Genomic DNA, 21,521 nt, shown 5'->3' on the forward strand with positions numbered 1-21,521 from the left:
TGCTCATCGTATTTACTGAATTAATGTTAAAAATTCTTGGGGGCCTGGTGCGATGGCACAGTGGTTAAGGTCCTCGCCTTGCATGCCCGGGATCCCATATGGGCGCCGGTTCTAATCCCGGCAGCCCTGCTTCCCATCCAGCTCCCTGCCTGTGGCCTGGGAAAGCAGTCGAGGACAGCCCAAAGCTTTGGGACCCATGTGGGAGGCCCGGAAGAAGCTCCTGGCTTCGGATTGGCTCAGCTCCAGCCGTTGCAGCCACCTGGGGAGTGAATCATCGGATGTAAGATCTTCCTCTCTATCTCTCCTCTCTGTATATTTGCCTTTCCAATAAAAATAAGAAAATAAATCTTGAAAAAAAAAATTCTTGGGGGCCAGTTTTGTGGTATAGTAGTTAGAATGCTGGCATTCTATATGGGTACATCTCTGAATCCCAACTGCTTCATTTCAAAACCAAGTCCCTGCTAATGACCTGAGAAAAGCGGGAGATGGCCCAAGTGTTTGGACCCCTAAGAGGCCCCTAGCTCCTGGCTTCAAATTGGTCCAGTCCTGGAACTCCAACTATTAGGAGGCGTGGACCAGTGTATGGAAAATTTCTCTCTCTCTCTTTCTCTCCTGTCCTTTTTCCCTCCTCTATCTCTCCTAAATTTGACTTCCAAATAAATATTTTTTATAAAGATCTACTTATTTCTATTGGAAAGTCAGATTCACAGAAAGAAGAAGGAGAGACAGAAAGACCCTCCATCTGCTGGTTCATTCCCCAAGTGGCCGCAACAGTCAAAACTGAGCCAATCTAAAGCCAGGATCCAGGAGCTTTTTCTGGATCTCCCACACAAGCGCAGGATCACAAGGCTTTGGGCCATCCTCCACTTCTTTCCCAAGCCACAAGCTGAGACCTGGAAGGGAAGTGAAGCAACAGGGACACAAACCAGCACCCCTATGGAATCCCAGTGCATGCAAGGCAAAGACTTTAGCCACTAGCCTATTGTGCCAAATTCAAATAAATCTTTAAAAATTAAAATTAAAATTAAAATTATTGGGGTCAGCATTGTGATACAGTAGATTAATGTACTGCCTGAGATACCAGCATCTACCAATAGGAGTCCCAGTTGCTCCATGTCCTATCCAGCTCCCTGCTAATGTGCCTGGAAAAGCGATAGAAAATGAGCAAAATGCTTGGGTATCTGTCTGTGACTTGGAAGACATTGATGAAATTCCAGGCTCCTTACTTCATTATGGCAGTTGTGGGCATTTAGAGAGTGAATTAGTGGACAGAAGAACTCTCTCTCTTTGTCTCACCCACCTCCCCTCTCTCTATTGCTCTGCCTTTCAAATAAATAAGTAAGTAAACCTTGGGCTGTGCGGGAATGTGTGTATGTTTAAGTTAAAGTTCTTATTCTGAAGCCAGGCTTTTCCTAGGCCTTACATTACTACAACCCAATTCTCATCAATTCTCATGTAAATGTGATCTTAATACAAAGAAAATAAATTCAACTTGGTTCATGGATACAATTCTAATATAATAACATCTCCCTTTCTCTTTCCCCTTTCTTTCCTCCCCTTCTCTCTCTCTCTTTTTTCCTTCTTGCCCCTCCTTCCTTTCTCCTGATTGGGAAATGAGCAAAATTATCTGTTGTAGTAGGAGAAGATAGTTAGAACTTTAATTTTGTATATAAAAAATAGAATTTTTCTAACAGTTAATTATGGGTTGTAGGTACAGAACCGTCTTCCTAATAGAATACTGTGATAGGACTACCTGTGGTCCCCCCAAGATATCCACGGCCTAATCTCCAGAACCTATGAACATGGCTTGTTACATGACAAGGGGAGGAATTGGCATGGTGGTGTGGTAGACTGAGCTTCCACCTGAACCTCCGGCATTCCCATAAGTGCACCTGTTCAAGTCCCAGCTGCTCCACTTCCAATCTACCTCCCTGTTAAAATGTCTAGGAAAGCAAAAAATGGCTCAAGTGTTTGGACCCCTACACAAAGCTTCTGACTTCAGACCAGCCTAGCCATTTAGGGAGTGAACCAGCACATGAAATATCTCTCTTCTGTGTCTTTCCTCTGTCTGGGCTCCACCTTTCAAATTTAAAAAAAGTTTTTTAAATTAAATTTCTTAAATAAATGATAAGGAGAATAAGTTAAAGTTGCTAGTCGAAATAGCTTTAAGATAGAAGTTTATGGGGCCGATGCAATGGCAGCGCAAATTAATCCTCCGCCTGCAGTGCTAGCATCCCATATGGATGCCTATCTGTGCCCTGACTGTTCCACTTCCAATCCAGTTCCCTGTTGATCTGGGAAGTCAGTACAGGATGGTCCAAGTCCTTGGCCCTCTGCACCCACATGGGAGACTCAGAAGTTGCTCCTGGCTCCTGGCTCCTGGCTTTGGATCAGCTCAGCTTCAGCCATTGCAGATATTTGGCAAGTGAACTAACAGATGGAGGACCTCTCTTCTTGCCCCTGCTTTTCTCTCTGTGCCTTTCAAACTGGATAGATGTGAGAGAGTGAGAGAGAGAGAGAGAGAGAGAGAAAGGAAGGAAGGAAGGGTTAACTTGAATTACCAAGTTAGGGTCCACATAATCTCTGGTTCTTTGTAAGTGGAACAGAGAAGCATCAGGATATTAGAATGATACATGTGAGAAAGATTCAACCACTCATTTCTGGTTCTGAAGATTGAGGGGCTATAAGCCTGAACAGGAGTAGCTGAACTGTAAGAAACTAGATTGTCTCCTAGAACCTCCAGAAAGGAATATAGCCATACTGAATTTTTAATTTTAGCCCAGCAAGACCCACATGAGATTCCTTACCTACAGAAGTGTAAGACATGAATACATACAGTTTTAAGCTACCAGGCTTGTGGTAATTTGCGATGGTCGCCACAGAAAAATAACAGCAGACACACAAGCAAGAACATTTTATGGGTCACTATCCCGTGTTAGGATGTTCACATATCTAAGATAGGTTTGGGGCATATGGTTCCTAAACTAGCATAAACATTCATATGATCCTTGGTGGCATTCACATTCAGTTAATTAGATATTTGTTGAGCTCATAGTTCTTTATAAGGCTCAGAGTTCAAGATCAAAGTTTAAATGTTGTCCCTTCTTCACAGTTTATTAACTAAACAGAGAAGTATGAGATATAATAACAGTTTAAAACACATCTCACTCCTCTCATTCTGATAGAACAAGAACATCACTGACACGATTGTTACCACTCTTAGGTTTGGACCGCCTCAGACCTGAAAGACAGAATCTAATAGGAAGAGATCTGTGACCATCATGTCAAAGTTGCCAAGAAAATTACCATTTATTACTCAGCTACAATATACCTAAAGCACTATACTAGATGCTTTATACATATTAAGTCAGATCCAATTACCCCTATCTTATCTTCTCCAAAAATAGAGCTTAAAATACTGAAGTGACTTAACACAGGTTACAGGTGGAATGGGAATCTGACAGTTCTGCTCCATAGCTCATGTTCTACCCTGTGCCAATGGGTAAGGAAAGAAAAAGGTCAGTCCAGTAATTACCTAATTTTTAGTGCACAAAAAAGAACCGCCTATACCAATGAAAATATAGCTGGCTTGCTTTATGAGCTTTGCTGCTGCCAAATTTGAGCAATAAGCAGTCTCCATATGAGTTCTTTTGACTGTACTGGTCTTTCCAGAAAAACATCTGACTCCACATGTTATGCCAATAACAAGTAAGAGGCTTGAAATAAACCTACTCTAGAATAGCAAAATGTGGGCCTAATTTGAATACAGATATGGTTTCTAAAAGGGCTTTATCCAAAACACTAAAATGTACTTGGATTGATTTACTTTTTCTTGCAAAAAGCGAAGTTTTCAGAAATTTTGATACATTTTTATTTGATTTTATCTCATAATTTTGGTAGAAAAGTACTTAAACTGCACCAGACTTTAAACTTTAGTGTGGCACTGAAAGGATTTGCATGCATTTTATTCCCAAATAAAGCAAGAATGCCATCACTCTCTTGAACTAGGGGGAAAAAAATGACCAATAACCAGAAGGGGAGGGGGGAAAGCAGAGAGGAGGAGAGAGGGAGGACAGGGGAACGCAATGGCTTAGATTTCAAAAGAACTCTCAAAAGAACTATGACTCGAGATCCATAAAAGGTAGTAATATCCTTGTGCAAGGCTTGCCATAGTTTGAACATGTTTTAGAGGTATTACATCATAGAAAACTGGTCAGGCTGGGTCCCAGACAGGAAAACTTAGAAGAAAAACTCAGATATTAGCTACCAGAGCTTAACATCAGGTGACACTACCCAAAATTGGCTTAGTCCAGCTTTTTTTTTCCTTTGCATGGTTTTTATAATCCAATTTTAAGATCATCAAAGGCAGAATAAATATTGCTCAGCAATCGTATCATCTACACGTAACAAGAGGACCAATCAAATTCACAGCCTAATCCTATTTTTACCCATGCTTTCTAGTTCCTGCGTCTTTTTTGCTTTGTTTTGTTTTGTTTATTCCCTTGTTTTCACATTCTCCAGTTGCTTCACAAGAAGAGTACAGGAAAAGAAATTGTTTAGAGACATCGCTTGTCTGAAAAATGTATTTTTGCTGTCATGCTTGGGAAGTTCTTAGGTTGAATAAAGAATTCTGCACAGGAAATCATTTTTGAAAGAAAGTCTGGTTCCAGGGATCTAGGTTCCAGAGCTGGTATTAAGGTTTAACATAATTCTTTCAACAATTTAAATGCAACCAGGAGTTTGTTGGTGATGGTGATGTTGTTGCTGTTGTCACTTGTTTTTTACCCATATTCTAAAATTTCACAGTGATATGCTTTGAGGTGGGTGTTATTTCACTCATTGCATTGGTTGTTTGGTTGGTCCTGCCAACCTGGAAACTCATGCCCTTAAGTTCTCACAGATGTTCTATGTTAAAAGATATATAATTAAAAACGGTGCAGGGGGCCTGGTGCGGTGGCCTAGTGGCTGTTACAGTCCTCACTTTGAACATGCCAGGATCCCATATGAGCACCGGTTCTAATCCCCGCAGCCCCGCTTCCCTTCCAGCTCCCTGCCTGTGGCCCGGGAAAGCAGTCAAGGACGACCCAAAGCTTTGGGACCCTGCACCCGCGTGGGAGACCCGGAAGAGGCTCCTGGCTTCGGATCGGCATAGCATAGGCCGTTGCCCTCACTTAGAGAGTGAATCATCGGACAGAAGATTTTCCTCTCTGTCTCTCCTCTCTGTATATCTGACTTTCCAATAAAAATAAAAATAAATCTTTTTTTTTTTTTATTGGAAAGGCGGATATACAGAGAGGAGGAGAGACAGAGAGGAAGATCTTCCATCCTACTGATTCATTCTCCAAGTGGTCGCAACATCTAAAGTTGTGCTGATCTGAAGCAGGAGCCAGGAAATTCCTCCCGGTCTCCCACACAGGTGCAGGATCCCAAGGCTTTGGGCCATCCTCAACTGTTTTTCCAGGCTACAAACAGAGGGCTGGATAGGAAGCAGAACAGCCAGGACATGAACCAGAACCCATATGGGATCCAGGAGCATGCAAGGAGAAGACTTTAGACACTAGGCTACTGTGCCAGGCCTAGCACTTTTATTTTTTTAAGGATTTATTTATTTTTATTGGAAAAGCAGATTTACAGAGAGGATGATCTCTTAGAGGATGATTTCAGAATCATCTGAAATTCTATATGGGATCATGGTACATGCAAGGTGAGGATTTAGCCACTCTGCCATTGCACCAGACCCAGGTTTTAGCACTTTAAGCATCTAGATACTCGGTTTCCAATAAGGACTTCAATTTCCCACTAGTCACAAAGTGGCATCTTAAAAACTCATACATGGGGAGCCCAGATGCGTGGACTAGCAACTAAAGTCCTCACCTTGAGTGTGCCAGGATCCCATATGGGTGCCGGTTCTAATCCCGGCAGCTCCACTTCCCATCCAGCTCCCTGCTTGTGGCCTGGGAAAGCAGTCGAGGATGGCCCAAAGCTTTGGGACCCTGCACCTGTGTGGGATACCCGGAAGAAGTTGCTGGATCCTGGCTTCGGATTGGCACAGCATTGGCCATTGCGCTCACGTGGGGAGTGAATCATCGGATGGAAGATCTTCCTCTCTGTCTCTCCTCTTCTCTGTATATCTGACTTTCCAATAAATAAATAAATCTTTAAAAAAAAAAAAAAAAACCTCATACATGGGTTCTGGAACAATAGCCTAAGAGCTAAATCCTCATCTTGCACATGCTGAGAGTTCACATATGTGCTGGGTTCATATTCTGGCTGTTCCACTTCCTATCCAGCTCCCTGTTTATGGCCTGAGAAAGCAGTCGAGGACAAACCAAAGCCTTGGGATCCTGCACCTGTGTGGGAGAACCTAAAGAAACCCTTGGCTCCTGGCTTCAGACTGGCTCAGCTCCAGCTGTTGCAGCCACTTGGGTAGTGAACAGCTGACTGAAAATCTTTCTGTCTCTCCTTCTCTCTGTACATCTGTCTTTCCAAAAGAAAAAAAAATTCATACACAGTAACAAAGTTTCCATTTTGAAATGTCTTCTAAGTAGACATTCTGGCCTAGAACCCTTTCTTTTTCCTTCACCTCCAGAGATAAGCATCTGCAAGCAACTATAGTGCTTAGACGCAGTTTTAACAATTTTACTTCCATAACTGGCTTTAAGAGCAATTTTTCTTATGGATTTGAAACCAAGGCTTACTTGGTGTATTCATTTATTTCTTCTGTGATACACCAGTCAATCTCTTTGATATATTGAGGACTAAGATATTGTAAAGAAGGATTTGTTTGTCCTTAATATACATTATATACATAGCAAAGTAAACAAATGAACAGAGCAAAACAAAATGGTGGACAGTAGTTAACCTTGCCTCATCAGAAACGTACTGGTGAAAAGCCCTTTGGACTTTATTCTCCTCCTTCATTCCTGAACCAGCACAAAAGTAATACTGCGCAGTGCTCAGAGAAGTGGTTTATCATTCCATTTCCAGAAGACAGTAAAGCCCAGAATTTAAGTCCTAGATATGACTAGAAAATGGTGGAGAAAGCTAAGAGTGGAAGGCAGGAAAAACAGATTAGACCTTAACTTACAGTTTACAGAACTTTTGAGGGTCTGACAAGGTAGTCTAGTGGCTAATGTCCTTGCCATATATGCACTAGGATCCCACAGGGTTGCTGGTTTGTGTCCTGGCTGTAACACTTCTCTTTCCAGCTCCCTGCTTGTGGCCTGGGAAAGTAGTAGAGGATGGCCCAAAGCCTTGGGACCCTGTATTTGTGTGGGAGACCCAGAAGGAGCTCCTGGCTCCTGGCTCCGGATGTGCTCAGCTCTGTCCATTGTAGCCACCTGAATCAGTGCATGGAAGATCTTATTCTCCTTCTCTCTGTTAATCTGCCTTTCCAATAAAAATAAATAAATCTTTAAAAAAAAGAATTTTTGACTTAATTCTGAAATCAATGTGCACCACAACAAATTTTAAGAACTTAAATAATCAGAGCTATATATCATGATGCTAGATGTTAGCAAAAAGAAGGAAAAATATCACTCCAGGTAAAAATAAAGAAGGCTGAATTACAGTGAATTTATAAGAAAGGAACTGTAGCAGGAAGTTTTGAGGATTTAGGACTGAAGCATAGCTTCTGATAAAAAAAAAAAAAAAACAAGAAATGAAGGGATATAAAGATGACACAAGATGACTTTAGAATTGGTCAGGACAGGTAACTGGAAAGATGAGTATCTTAACCAGATTAGGAAAACATCCTGCTTTCTTGCCACAACATTAAGTGATGCTAGCCTGTTTCCTAATTGTACGGTTGGTTTCCTAAAGAGACTGTCCCAGAGGTCACAGGCCTCTACTTCTCTCTAATGTGATGAATTCATCATCACATTGCCTAGCAAACCTCAGTAATAAATACTTCCAAGAATACATCTGGTGAGTTGAAGCTTTATTCTCAATTTTAACAAAATATTAATCACATTATAGTAAATGAGGTTTGAAAGGCAACTAAAGGGCCTGGCACAGTGGCCTAGAGGCTAGAGTCCTCGCCTTGAAAGCACTGGGATCCCATATGGGTGCCGGTTCTAATCCCAGCAGACCCCACTTCCCATCCAGCTCCCTGCTTGTGGCCTGGGAAAGCAGTCAAGGTTAGCCCAGAGCCTTGGGACCCTGCACGCACATGGAAGACCCGGAGAAAGCTTGGGCTCCTGGCTTTGGATCGGTGAAGCACCAGCCATTGCGGCTGCTTGGGGAGTGAACCATCGGATGGAAGATCTTCTTCTGTGTCTCTCTTGCTCTCTATATATCTGCCTTTCCAATAAAAAATAAATAAATCTTAAAAAAAAAAAACTTGGTAAGAGCCAATATTCACAGACTTCAAAAACTCCTTATATAAAAAAGTGTGCATAATAATGTGAAGGAGGAGTTCAAACAAAACACTAAAATTCTTGTGGAATGAAGAACAGCAAAGAGGTATGACAAAAAAAAATCCTGGTAGTGGTTCTCAGCAGGCCCACTGGGGAGTAAAAGTGAGCAGGGCACAGAACTGGGTTGCTGATCTTGAGCACAAGATTTCTGGCATAAACAGCCTTATTCACAAGAAGGCCAAAACAATTGGTCCCAGCACTCAACAAAGAACCTTATTGTCCCTTTTTTAAACTGATAACTTAGAGCAACTGATGAAAACACAATCGATCTTAACCATACCCATATACAAGTGTGTTAAAAGAAAAACACATACAAAGAAATTTTATATACCTACTGCCTCTATGGCTTACCAAACCCACTTTTCCTTCCAAACAGAAATTTTAGAAGGAAAATAGATAAAACCAAAATAGGAAGTATGAGGTTGAGATTAAAAAAACAAAAGGGAGAAAATTACAGAAATTCAGCTCATTCTCTCCTGCTCGGGTATACAGTAGCTTTGGTGGTAGAGGACCAAGACCCATGTAAGGAGTCAGACGCCTGCTGTCTGGCAGGTCACACAGACAGCCTTCTTTCCCAGGCAGACCTTCCACATCGCTAGTGCAGCAATTTTCTTTTCTTAGGTACAGTTCTTACACAGAATTTCAATTTAAAACAGGTAAGAAGTAAGCAGCGTTGGTGAGATGAAGCAAAGAACAGACCCTCCTGTGCTCACAACTTGTCTCCAGAAGCCCGGTCCTAAGAAGCTATGTGTCTCAACAATTCTAGTTTCAAGAAATGAGTTCTTCAAAGTTTTAGTTTAATAACCTCAATTTGGGAGGAAAAGTAGGCCCACGCATCTGCTTCAGTTTCTATATCTATAAAACAGATCTTAAAGTATCTATAGCTTTACTAAAAAAAAACAGACTAAGTGCTATACTAATAGCAATTACAAAATTTTATTTTTTTAAAGATTTACTTATTTTTATTGAAAAGGCAGATTTATAGAGAGAAGGAGATACAGAGAGAAAGACCTTCTGTCCATTGGCTCATTCCCCACGTGACCACAACGGCCAGAGATGAGCCAACCCAAACTCAGGAGCCAGGAGCCTCCTCTGGGTCTTCCACTCAGCACTTCTATATGGAATGTTAGCATTGCAGGCAGTGCTAAATGTGGTGTGCCAAACACTAGCCTTTCTTCCATATGCTTTCTGAGCTTATCTGGAGATGATCCCCATTCCCAACTTCCTTTAATTTAAAACAAGTAGTAGCTTTTGCTCTGGGCTGTTTTCTAATATATACAAAACCGCATTAATTTTATCTTGATCTTCACAATAAACAAACAATTTATGTAAAGCCTCTGGCATAGTAACTGTAACACATGAAAATTATGAACACTGTTAAGCACAGTGGGTTTGTACTCTGATGATGACTCTGTTTCTATTCTGTATAAACCATCTGTCTCAAACATTCTATGGTTTAAAAGCCTGGAAATGGATTACTTTTTTTTTTAAAGAAGCTTTAATTGCTTATGTCTTTCATGTTTTTGTGCCTTCACTTTCATTGTGTATTTTGAATACAACAAAAGGAAATTATCCTAACCAGTGGCCTAGAGCAGAGTCCTCCTGATTTGTGTTACTCAGAGAGTACTATAAGTAGTATAATCTTTTATTCTACCTTCCTGTGACTTCTCTAACCTAATTGAGCATGGCTAGATTCCATCCTTAAAGTTCTTAGAATGTGTATTTCCTAAATAGTTTCTAATTATTGTACCAATTTATTGTTAACACAATTAAAATAAAAATTTCTTTGCATGCATGGCGCGATAGCTTAGTGACTAAATCTTGATTGCATGTGCCGGGATCTCATATGGGTGCCAGTTCATGTCCCAGCCGCCCCGCTTCCCATCCACTTTTCTGTTTATTGCCTGGGACAGCAAGTGGGGATGGCCCAAAGCTTTGGGACCCTGGATCTGCATGGGAAACCCAGAAGAAATTCCTATTCCTAGCTTCAGATTGGCTCAGTTCTGGCTCTTGTGACCACTTGGTTAGTGAATCAGTGAATCTAAGATCTTCCTCTCTGTCTCTCCTCCTCTCTCTATAAAGATATGATTTTCCAATAAATAAATAAATCTTTAAAAAAAATGAAAATAGTTGTAAAAGCCTGGACTGAACCAATCCAAAACCAGGAGCCAGACTTCCACCCATCTCCCACATGGTTGTCAAGGGCCCAAGTGGTGGTTTAACCAGTGCTACAAAAACATTGGCCCCTAAACCCTAATACACATTGAATTAGATTGTCTTACTTGGTCTCATTTAGAAATACACTTTCTTTGTTATAGCAAAGATAATTAAGGTTTAAATTTAGATACTGATTACTAGATAAAGTGATCATATAACCTAATTTTATATATACAGTATCTATATAAATGGTATGTTATATATGTGTACAAAATTCTCAAGTAAGGGCTAAAAGTTAAGGGCAGACTATTTGAGGGCAAAATCTCATTTTTATTTTCACTAATTTAATTATGAGTCCTTGAACAGCAATTAGGAAAATTAAATGGCCATATAAAGAGTACTCTCTTCAATTTGACTGGAAACAATTGTTCTAATGAACTGCTACTAAAACTATAATTAAACCTCTTGAGAGACAGAAGAATTTGCTTTATTAAATATACTTAATTAGTAGGAGATTAAGTCTGAATAAATACAACAAAACTTAGAACACAGCTAAACCACAGCAAGATAGATTGATCATGATAATCTCTCTTTTTAGCCGTCAGTGGTGGACTAGCAAGCCTCCAGCACCCTGTCAGCGGCCTCACTGATACCCAGGAAGGAAGAAGTCATTACCTAAGGATGTTGGGATGGGAGAGTCTATTCATGAGCTGTACTTCTTTCAGCATGTTTGCCCGGTTACTGCTTAAGGTATTCATCTTAAGAGCCATCACCTGACCCGAAGCTCGGTGGCGCACCTAGAAAATAAAACAGAGTAACAAAAGAGGGTCAAAGGCAGCAGATAGGAGGTCAAAGTCTCGGCATATAGAATATGACAAGAGGTTTCAGTGCCAGTTAAGATAAAACAGACATCTAATTACATTAGAGTCTCACTTCTTTTAATGAAGAATTTATCCCATATGCAGTCAACAACCTGTTTCATATTGACCTGATCAGATGTTTCATAACATTTCAAGAAATCACATATTTTTTTAATACCCTAGGGAGAAATGATGAGTTTTTTTTATTGGTTCCTTATACTGGTGAATTTTAATATACCAACAGGGGAAAATATCATCTGTGAAGTTTTAAGAAAGCACCAAAAAAATATATGCATGGCCTCATCTTACATTTAATATAGTATAAAACTGTCTTTATAAGACATTTGAGTCCACATACTTTAATGCACCATATCCACCAGTGCACCTTAAAATTAGATCTATAAGAAAAAATGCATGGTATGTTAAATACAGAAAGGAGTCAGTAAACCTGTTACAGCTAATGTTGTAGTAACTCAGCCCAAAGTGCCTTATACTCACTTCAACATACACAGCAGACATGTGCCATACTGCTCACACTATCATCTACACGGACTGAGAAAGTCTGTTGATAAAGACATTCACCCTCTCCCCAAGTCAATCCCTTTTACATGTACAAATATTATTCTCTCATTTCAGTAATACTCCACAGGCGTTTATAAACTATAAACTTTACTTACAAGAAAAGTATGTTTCCACCCTCTAAACATGGTCTCATAACAGCAAAATAAGATTACCAAGGGGAATATTTTTTCTTTACACAATGAAGCTCAATCATTCACTGAGATGTGTGTTTTCTGCTGAAGAATTATGAACAAGGCAGCAGAAAAATTACATAAAGTCCTAAAGACCTCATTACTTCTTGGTTAAAAAAAAAAGAATGATTCATTTCAGATCCTGCACAATGTCATCCTATGGACTTTAGGGATGTTGTCCAGGGTGTTATACTTGACCAAATGGGATTCTAGCAGAAAATATGATAACCCACTTATTATTCAATCTCCACAAACTCCCTGAAATAGCCCCAGAAGTTCAATATATCTATGAGTGTGTAATGCACATCTTAGTTTATCTTTGAATTCAAAGACACAGTTTTTCAAAAGCAGCCAGACACAAGGCAGGAGCCACAGAAGCTCTGACTCGCAATACGGAGGCAGAGGCCTGGCTGCCTCCCCCCCTTCTAGATCTCTCAGTGTGATTTGGAATCCAACTCCCTTCTCAGTGCATCAATGATTCTGTTGTCATGCACCTCGTGATTGATGAAAGAAAACTAGCTTTCCTTTTCAGATCCTGCATGGATAAGTTAAAAGAAACATTTATACACAAAGAACTCACTGACAGTATTTTTCCAACTCTATTTACAGAAGACATCTGTGTTTTAATAAGGGCTTTCTATCTGAAAGTCATTTTTTTTTCCCATTACCTGAAAACTGTCATTCTGAGTTTTTAACAAAATGTTCACTTTCAACAAAGCATGCTATTAAAACCCATGTACAATTTCAGGGATAAGCAATTTGCATCTTAAACTAGAAAAAAAAAAGCCCGCTTCCTTAAAGAAATGAACAAGACGCTGATGTTGATAACTTACCTCATCTTGATTTTCAGCTGCATGAAATATTCTTTCTCTTCCTTTCCCCTGGCCCCACTCCCAAATTCCCCTCTTATCTTTGAAGGCCACACCCAAATAGTTCCTCCTCAAATCTTTCTTCACTGTCATTAGGAACTATTTATGGTTTCTTTCTGTGCTCTGAACATTTATAACATCATGTATGATAAGTATAATACTCATCACGTGGTTGTATACAAAGATATCTTCTCATCAGGCATTAAGCACCTTAAGATCAGGGTCTACACTAAATTCATCGTGCTCACTCAGCCTGGTTGGAGTCCCTAGCTATTTTGCTTCTGATCCAGTTCCTTGCCAGCGCACACTCTTGGAGGCAGCAAGCAATGGCTCGAGGACTTGAGTCCCTGTAATCCATGTAGGACAGCTAGATTAAGTCCAGGCTCTGGCCTCACACGGGCCCAGTTCCAACTGCTAGAGGCATTTGGGGAGTAAACCCTCCATGTCTCTTGCACTATCTTTGCCAATAAAATTTTAAAATTGAGAAGAATGCTCAATAACTACTTAAAGTGAATGACTATGGCCTCCCCCCAAAACAAAATGGCATTATGTGGACAAAAATTAGGAACAGTTTCTCTCCTTAGCAAAGACTTACAACAGATGTAAAAACTAAACCCAGAGGTAAAGAAAACATCCAGGGACCCGGTGCGGTGGCCTAGTGGTCTAAGTCCTTGCCTTGAAAGCGACCGGTATCCCATATGGGTGCTGGTTCTAATCCCAGCAGCTCCACTTCCCATCCAGCTCCCTGCTTGTGGCCTGGGAAAGCAGTCAAAGACAGCCCAAAGCCTTGGGACCCTGCACCCGCATGTGAAACCTGAGGGAGGTTGTTACTGGCTCCTGGCTTCGGACCGGCGCAGCACCAGCTGTTGCAGTTACTTGGGGAGTGAACCATCAGACAGAAGGTCTTCCTCTCTGTCTCTCCTCCTCCCTGTATATCTGACTTTGCAATAAAAAAAATACATCTTAAAAAAAAAGATAATGTCCAGATTTGCAGTCACAAACCACAGTCAAATGAATGCATGCAGCTTAAATGTGATTGATAATCTTTTATTAATCTCTTCAGATATATTCAAATAATTGAAAATATTATCACCCTCAATAAAACAAGACACTATACTAGATGCTAAGAAGATTACATGTTAACGTAAGACATTGACTTCACAGATTTCCCAGAAACTCATGCTCCCAAAATGCAATTATCTTGCCTTACATCTTTTTTAAAATGTTTAATCATTTATATTTATTTGAAAAGCAAAGTGTGTGTGTGTGTGTGTGTGTGTGTGTGTGTGTGTGTGTGTGTGTGTAGAGAGAGAGAGAGAAAGAGAGAAGGAGAATCTTCCATCCACTGGTTCACTTCCCAAATGCTCACAACTGCCAAAGCTGAACAAAGCTGACACCAGTAGCCAGGAACTCCATTCAGATCTCCCACATGGCTGGCAGGGACTGAGGCACTAGAGCCATTGACTGGTGTCTCTCAGAAAGCTGGACTGGAAGCAGAGCAGGGCTCCATCCCAGATACTCTAATATGGGACACAAGCATCCCAAGTGGTGCTTTAACCTGCCATGGCACAACATCTACCCTTTGCTCTCCACCTTAAAGTCTCCAAGGGCTCACCACTACCCAAAATATGGTCGAAACATTCTAGCAAAACTAAATCCATCCATTGCTCCCTGTTTATCCACCATCTCCTTAACTTTAGCTATTACATACTGTTATAACTTGTTCCATACACACCATTCTTTCGTATACTTTCTTGCCTTAAAATATGCTGTTCTTTTTTACTTTATGCAGTTCCCAATCTCTCAGCCTCATCCCGACCTTTCTTACAGATTTCATTCAATTATTCATGATTTTTTAAAAGTCACTTTATTTAGGGAAATGCCACTTTACTTCAAGAAAAGTTAGATAACTCCATTCTGTGTTCTCTTAATACAATATCCTTATCTTTATTATAGCACCTTTATAGTATCTGCTGTTAGTGTGTCAATCTATACCTTATGTGGCCCAAAATAAGTACCATTTCATCCATTTCTTTATCCCACAGAGTACTGATTTAGCATGCCATTCACTCCCCCCACCTATAACCTTTCCGATACACAGAATTTATTTTCATATGGATAAATCTAGATTGTTGTTAAAAGATTCCAAACATATGTAGAAAACAAAGGTACAGCAACAGCTATATAGCTAGCAACAGTTGCTATATTATTTACTATAATTATTTACTATAGACTGTGAAATTTTAAAAATATGGATCACAAGTATTTCAAAATGCCTTATCCATTAGCTATTATTTACCCTAACCTAGCTATGTTGCATTTAAAGAAACATATTGACATGTAAATGACTGAATTAGAGATGTACATTTAATTTAGTCTTAATTTATATTTTTCAAACCCAAATTATTTGTAGTTGATGGTACTTAAACATTTTTTAATAACAAACCACATGTGATACACTTCAACCTTTGCTAGTGTAATATGAAACCAACTTGAGAATCTTTTCTCTGGCACAGTCCCTAGCATTTAGAAGCTGTTGATTATTCCAAAAATGCTGAATTTAAATAGCTAACTTGAGTCAGGAAGTTTGTTTTCTAGTAGGAGAGAAAAGCAGAACTTCATGAGTAAAAAAAAATTGTAAAGAGATACTTTAATACAGCAAGAATAACAAGATAAGTTATTACAAAGCAGTTATCCTAAATTTAGCTATTAAATGAGTGACTTGGACTTTTCATCAAGAAGTCACAGCAAATAATAAATATACAGTAAGCTGGTATAGCAACATTAAAGTCAGGCAAAAAAAAAACCCACATAAACTTAAGGGGAAAAATTTCTCAAAAAATAATTCAGCAATATTAAAGCAACTTTGCTCTCTATTCTTCGTTAAGATGCTCACCTGGCCTGTTAGGAATGTTCTTTTCATTAAACTTTGCTACCTTACTCGCTGCTCTCTGAACCATATCTGATATTTTTTTCTTGTGCTAAGTCAAGGAACTCTAACACAGCTGTATCTGATAACATCTAGCTAAAGATGTGCCAGTTTAAGTCCCATCTATTCTGCTTCTGATCCAGCTTGCGGTTAATGCACCAGGGAAGGCAGCAGGTGACGGCTCAAGTACTTGGGTTCCTGGCACCCATGGAGCAATGCTGGATTGAGTTCCTAGCTCCTGACTTGCATTGGCCAAGCCCTGGCTGTTGTTGCCATTTGGGGAATAAACAGGTGGAGGCAAGATCACTGTCTTCTCTGTTTCTTTTCTAATTAAGTAACTCAATTGTTTTTGAATCGAACAAAACAACACTCCCAAATTATCATGACATAAAATTAGACAGTTAATAAAAAGAAAAATGAAAATAATTTTACATATTTAGAGATCAAACATGTTTCATGGGGCCCAGTGGCGTGGCCTAGTGGCTTAAGTCCTCACCTTGAACGCCCTGGGATCCCATATGAGCTCCAGTTCTAACCCCAGCAGCTCCACTTCCCATCCAGCTCCCTGCTTGTGGCCTGGGAAAGCAGTCGAGAACGGCCCAAAGCTTTGGGACCGTGCACCTGCGTGGGATACCCGGAAGAAGTTCCTGGCTCCTGGCTTCAGATAGGCATAGCATCAGCTGTTGCAATTACTTGGGGAATGAATCATCAGATGGAAGATCTTCCTCTCTGTGTCTCCTCCTCTTTGTATATCTGACTTTCCAATCAATAAATAAATCTTTTAAAAAAAAACTTTAAAAAAAAAAAACATGTATCGGGTCCGGCGTGGTGGTGCAAGTGGTTAAGATCCTCGCCTTGCACACCTGGGATCCCATATGGGCACCGGTTCCAATCCCAGCAGCCCCGCTTCCCTTCCAGCTCCCTGCCTGTGGCCTGGGAAGGCAGTCGAGGATGGCCCAAAGCTTTGGGACCCTGCACCTGCGTGGGAGACCTGGAGGAAATTCCTGGCTCCTGGCTTTGTATCGGCACAACTCCGGCCGTTGTGCTCACTTGGGGAGTGAATCATCGGACGGAAGATCTTCCTCTCTGTCTCTCCTCTCTGTATATCCACCTTTCCAATAAAAAAATAATAAAAATAAATCTTTAAAAAACAAACATGTATCATTCCATAATTCATGGGTTTTAGAAAGTCATAACAAAAACTGTAAACTATTTAGAACCAAATGATAAAGCCTGTATGCTAAAATGTGTGTGATATAGCAAGCATGGTACTTAATAGGCAGTGAACTAATAAGCATTCATTTATTGAGCAAATGTGTTTATTAACAAGATAATATATTATTACAATGCTTATTATATGCTAGAATATTGTAGAGGTATCAGCACAATGCTAAGAGATCGTAGAGTGGAAGCAATCAATTCTCTTATGCTCCCTGGTGCAAAGTAATACTCTCTAGACTCAGCGTGTTTTTTTTGTTTCATAGTTTTTTTTTAAAGATTTATTTATTTTTATGTCAAAGTCAGATACACAGAGAGGAGCTGAGATAGAGAGGAAGATCTTCCATCTGATGATTCACTCCCCAAGTGAGCACAACGGCCGGAGTTGTGCCGATACAAAGCCAGGAGCCAGGAATTTCCTCCAGGTCTCCCACGTGGGTGCAGAGTCCCAAGGCTTTCTTTTTTGGTCTTTTTTTAAAAAAGATTTATTTCTTTTTATTGGAAAGTCAGATATACAAAGAGGAGGAGAGACAGAGAGGAAGATCTTCCATCCAATGATTCACTCCCCAAGTAACTGCAACGGCTGATGCTATGCCGGTCCTAAGCCAGGAGCCAGGGACTTCTTCCGGGTATCCCACACGGGTGCAGGGTCCCAAGGCTTTGGGCCGTCCTCAACTGCTTTCCCAGGCCACAAGCCAGGAGTTGGATGGGAAGTGGAGCTGCTGGGATTAGAACCGGTGCCCATATGGGATCCCAGGGCGTTCAAGGTGAGGACTTAAGCCGCTAGGCCACGCCACCGGGCCCCTGCACTGCTCTTCCAGGCCACAAGCCAAGAGTTGGATGGGAAGTGGGGCGGACAGGATTAGAACCAGTGCCCATATTCCCATATTCCTGGCGTGTTCAAGGCAAGGAATTTAACCACTAGGCTACAGTGCTGGGCACATGGTATTTTTTTTCTTTTTTAAGATTTAGTTAATTTTATTGGAAAGGCAGAGTTACAGAGAAAGAGAGATCTTTAACTTGGTGGTTCATTCGCCAAACAGCTGCAATAGCCGGAAATGGACCAACCAAAGTCAGCAACCTGGAGCCTCTTCCAGGTTTCCCACCCAGGTATAGTGTCCCAAGCACCTGAGCCATCCTCTGCAGCTTTCTCAGGCCATTATCAGCTAGGACTTGAACCAGTGCCCACAAGGAATGCTGGTGCAACAGGTGATGGATTAGGCTGCTATCCCAAGTTGCCACCCCCCATCCAACTTAAAAGTGGTATCTTAACTGCTGTGCTAAATGGATGTCCCTGAAAAGTTCTTTACTAATTAATATCCTAGCTTTACACATAAAGTCTGAACCAACTTAACTGTACTCACAACTATTGTAATCACAACTATTGCAACTATTACTATTGTAATCACAACTATTGCATATAAACTGCAAGTATACATGGGACACAATATTTGAAGTTTCATTGCATTTTTTTTATGTTTGTTGGTCTGTTTTAACCTACTCAGAAGGCAGATTAAAAAAAAAAAACAGATCACCCATTTATTGGTTTAGTTACCCAATCCTCCCAACAGTAGGGGCTGGGCCAGACTGAAGCCAGAAGCCCGACTCAGCCCAAGTTTCCCATGTGGGTGGCAGAGGCCCAGCCACCTGAGTTATCCTCTGAATTGGAAGCTGAGCAGACTGAGTAAACAGCACTCCAATGTGAGTCGTGGAAATCTCAAGTGGCAACTTAATCCACTGTACCACAATGCCTACCTAAGTTTCATAATAAAACACATCAATAGAGTGCCTGGCAAGGCAGCCAAGCAGATCGAGTCCTCATCTCAAATGCGCCAGGATCCTATATGGGTGCCGGTTCTAATCCTGGCAGCTCCACTTCCCATCCAGCTCCCTGCTTGTGGCCTGGGAAGGCAGTCGAGGACGGCCCAAAGCTTTGGGACCCTGCACCCATGTGGGAGATCCTGAAGAGGCTCCTGGCTCCTGGCTTCAGATTGCCTCAGTTCCAGCCATTGCGGCCACTTGGGGAGTGAACTAGCAGACAGAAGATCTTTTTCTCTGTCTCTCCTCCTCTCTGTATATCTGACTGTCCAATAAAAAGAAATCTTTAAAAAAAAAATCAATACATACAACCCAAAACAGAAACTCTCCAGGAGAGCTCCCTGAAATTCCTGTACTTCAAAAAGGTCGCAAAACTAGAATAATGCAATAGGGAAAAAATATTAAAGACATGTTCACTTATTTGAAAGGCAATGTCATAGACAGAAGGGGTGAAAAGAGGTCTTCCATTTGCTGGTTCACTCCACAAATGGCCACAATGGCTGGGTCTGGGCCAGCAGAAGGCAGGAGCCAGGTTTCCCTTATGGTGCATGGGCCCAAGCATTTGTGTCATCCTCTGCTGCCTGCCCAGACCATTAGCAGGGTAATCCATATGGGAGGTTGGCATCACAGCCAGTGGCTTAACCTGCTATACCATAATGTCAGCGTCAATACATAAATCTCTTTGTAAAAAGTATAAAACAGGGCCCCGGGCGCGATGGCGCAGTGGTTAAGGTCCTCGCCTTGCACGCCCGGGATCCCATATGGGCGCCGGTTCTATCCCAGCAGCCCTGCTTCCCTTCCAGCTCCCTGCCTGTGGCCCGAGAAAGCAGTCAAGGACGGCCCAAAGCTTTGGGACCCTGCACCCACGTGGGAGACCTGGAAGAGGCTCCTGGCTTCGGATCGGCATAGCATCGGCCGTTGTACTCACTTGGGGAGTGAATCATCGGACGGAAGATCTTTCCTCTCTGTCTCTCCTCTCTGTATATCTGCCCTTCCAATTAAAAAAAAAAAGTATAAAACAAAATAGCAATTCATGTACTAAATTGCTTTCCCTACTGGCCCTGAAACTACAACCACTGGGCCCAGCTAAATCCTAGCCTTATATCCGCCGAGATCCCATATGGGCACCAGTTCATTTTCTGGCTGCTCTACTTTCCATCCATTTCCCTGCTTGTGGCCAGGGAAAGCAGTAGAGGATGGCCCAAAACCTTGAGACCTTACACACACATGGGACACCCAGAAAAAGCTCCTGGTTCCAGATCGGCTTAGCTCCGGCCACTGTGGCCACTGAAGGAATGAACCAATGATGGGAAATCTTTTCTGTCTTCTTTCTCTATGTGTATCTGCCTTCCCCACCCCCCAAATAAAATAAAATAAATATTTTGGGGCGAAAACTACAGGGCCTGGTACAGTAGTCTAGTGGATAAAGTTCTTGCTTTTCATCCACCAGGATCCCAGATGGATACCAATTCATATCCCAACTGCTCTCCTTCTTATCTAGCTCCCTGCTTGAGGCCTGGGAGAGCAGCTCAGGACAGCCCAAAGACTTGGGATCCTGCAACTGCATGGCACCCCAGGAAGAAGCTCCTGGATCCCAGCTTCAGACTGGCTTAGCTCCAGCCAGCCGGAACATTGTTCTTCAGTTTAATAGATGGGTTTCATGGTAAGACTATTCATTCTTTTCAGGGTTTCAATTAGGACTAGATTGCTACATGGACACTTTATTTGCTAATTTCTAGTGGGCACTGCCATCACCTAGCTTGGTTAATCAAAACAACTTAATCAATCCTAGACTTGTCTGGCATGATCTCTTACGCCCTGCAACATTCCAGGTATCTTTCATGGGCACGGAGGCCCAAGTTTTGGGCCATCCTCCACTACTTTCAAAGGCATGTCAGCAGGGAGATGGATCAGAAGTGTGCAGTCAGTGGATTCTGGAGAGATTTAATCATGTTTGGAATAGCAAGATTGGCAGAAATTCAGAACCATTGGAGTATCAAAACCACTTGAGCAGGACCCTCAGAGCATGCCCCACATTGGGGATCTGGGGTGGGTGGGAGGCTGTGTGGGCTTCTCCCTTTATTCTTCCCTTATCCCAGATACCCCAGATCTAGAAAAAAAAATATGGAAACAATGGTCTTACCCACGTTTCTGTAGCCCTTGACCCTTTGTGCCTCAATCAACTATGTAAAAATTATCAGAAAAAGGAGTGTGGCAGCAGGGACTTCAACCTCCATCCATAAGGGATGCAGGCACTGTAGGCAGAAGATAACCATGTTATTGCCATAAAGCTGGCCTCATTCTGCTTTCTAATAAATAAATAAATGTGGTTCTTTTTAATCTACTCAGAATTAAAATGATAATGGAAAAAAAGAGTAAATGAGCATGGGCCCGGCAGCATGGCCTAACGGCTAAAGTCCTCGCCTTGAACGCCCTGGGATCCCATATGGGCACCGGTTCTAATCCAGCAGGTCTACTTCCCACCCAGCTCCCTGCTTGTG

General features: G+C 41.5%; 1 protein-coding gene across 1 annotated transcript in view; it reads right to left on the reverse strand.

The window, feature by feature from the left end:
- TESK2 (testis associated actin remodelling kinase 2) overlaps positions 1-21,521 on the reverse strand; it is a 122,988-nt gene that overhangs the window by 68,264 nt on the left and 33,203 nt on the right. Inside the window, exon 3 of the mRNA XM_040977742.1 lies at positions 11,250-11,371. Within this exon, the coding sequence (XP_040833676.1) occupies positions 11,250-11,371 (122 nt within the window). The remainder of the gene's footprint in view (positions 1-11,249; positions 11,372-21,521) is intronic.

The sequence above is a fragment of the Ochotona curzoniae genome, unplaced genomic scaffold (assembly GCF_017591425.1).
Source record: "Ochotona curzoniae isolate NIBS_2020 unplaced genomic scaffold, NIBS_Ocur_1.0 contig_2855, whole genome shotgun sequence".
Lineage (NCBI taxonomy): Eukaryota > Metazoa > Chordata > Mammalia > Lagomorpha > Ochotonidae > Ochotona > Ochotona curzoniae.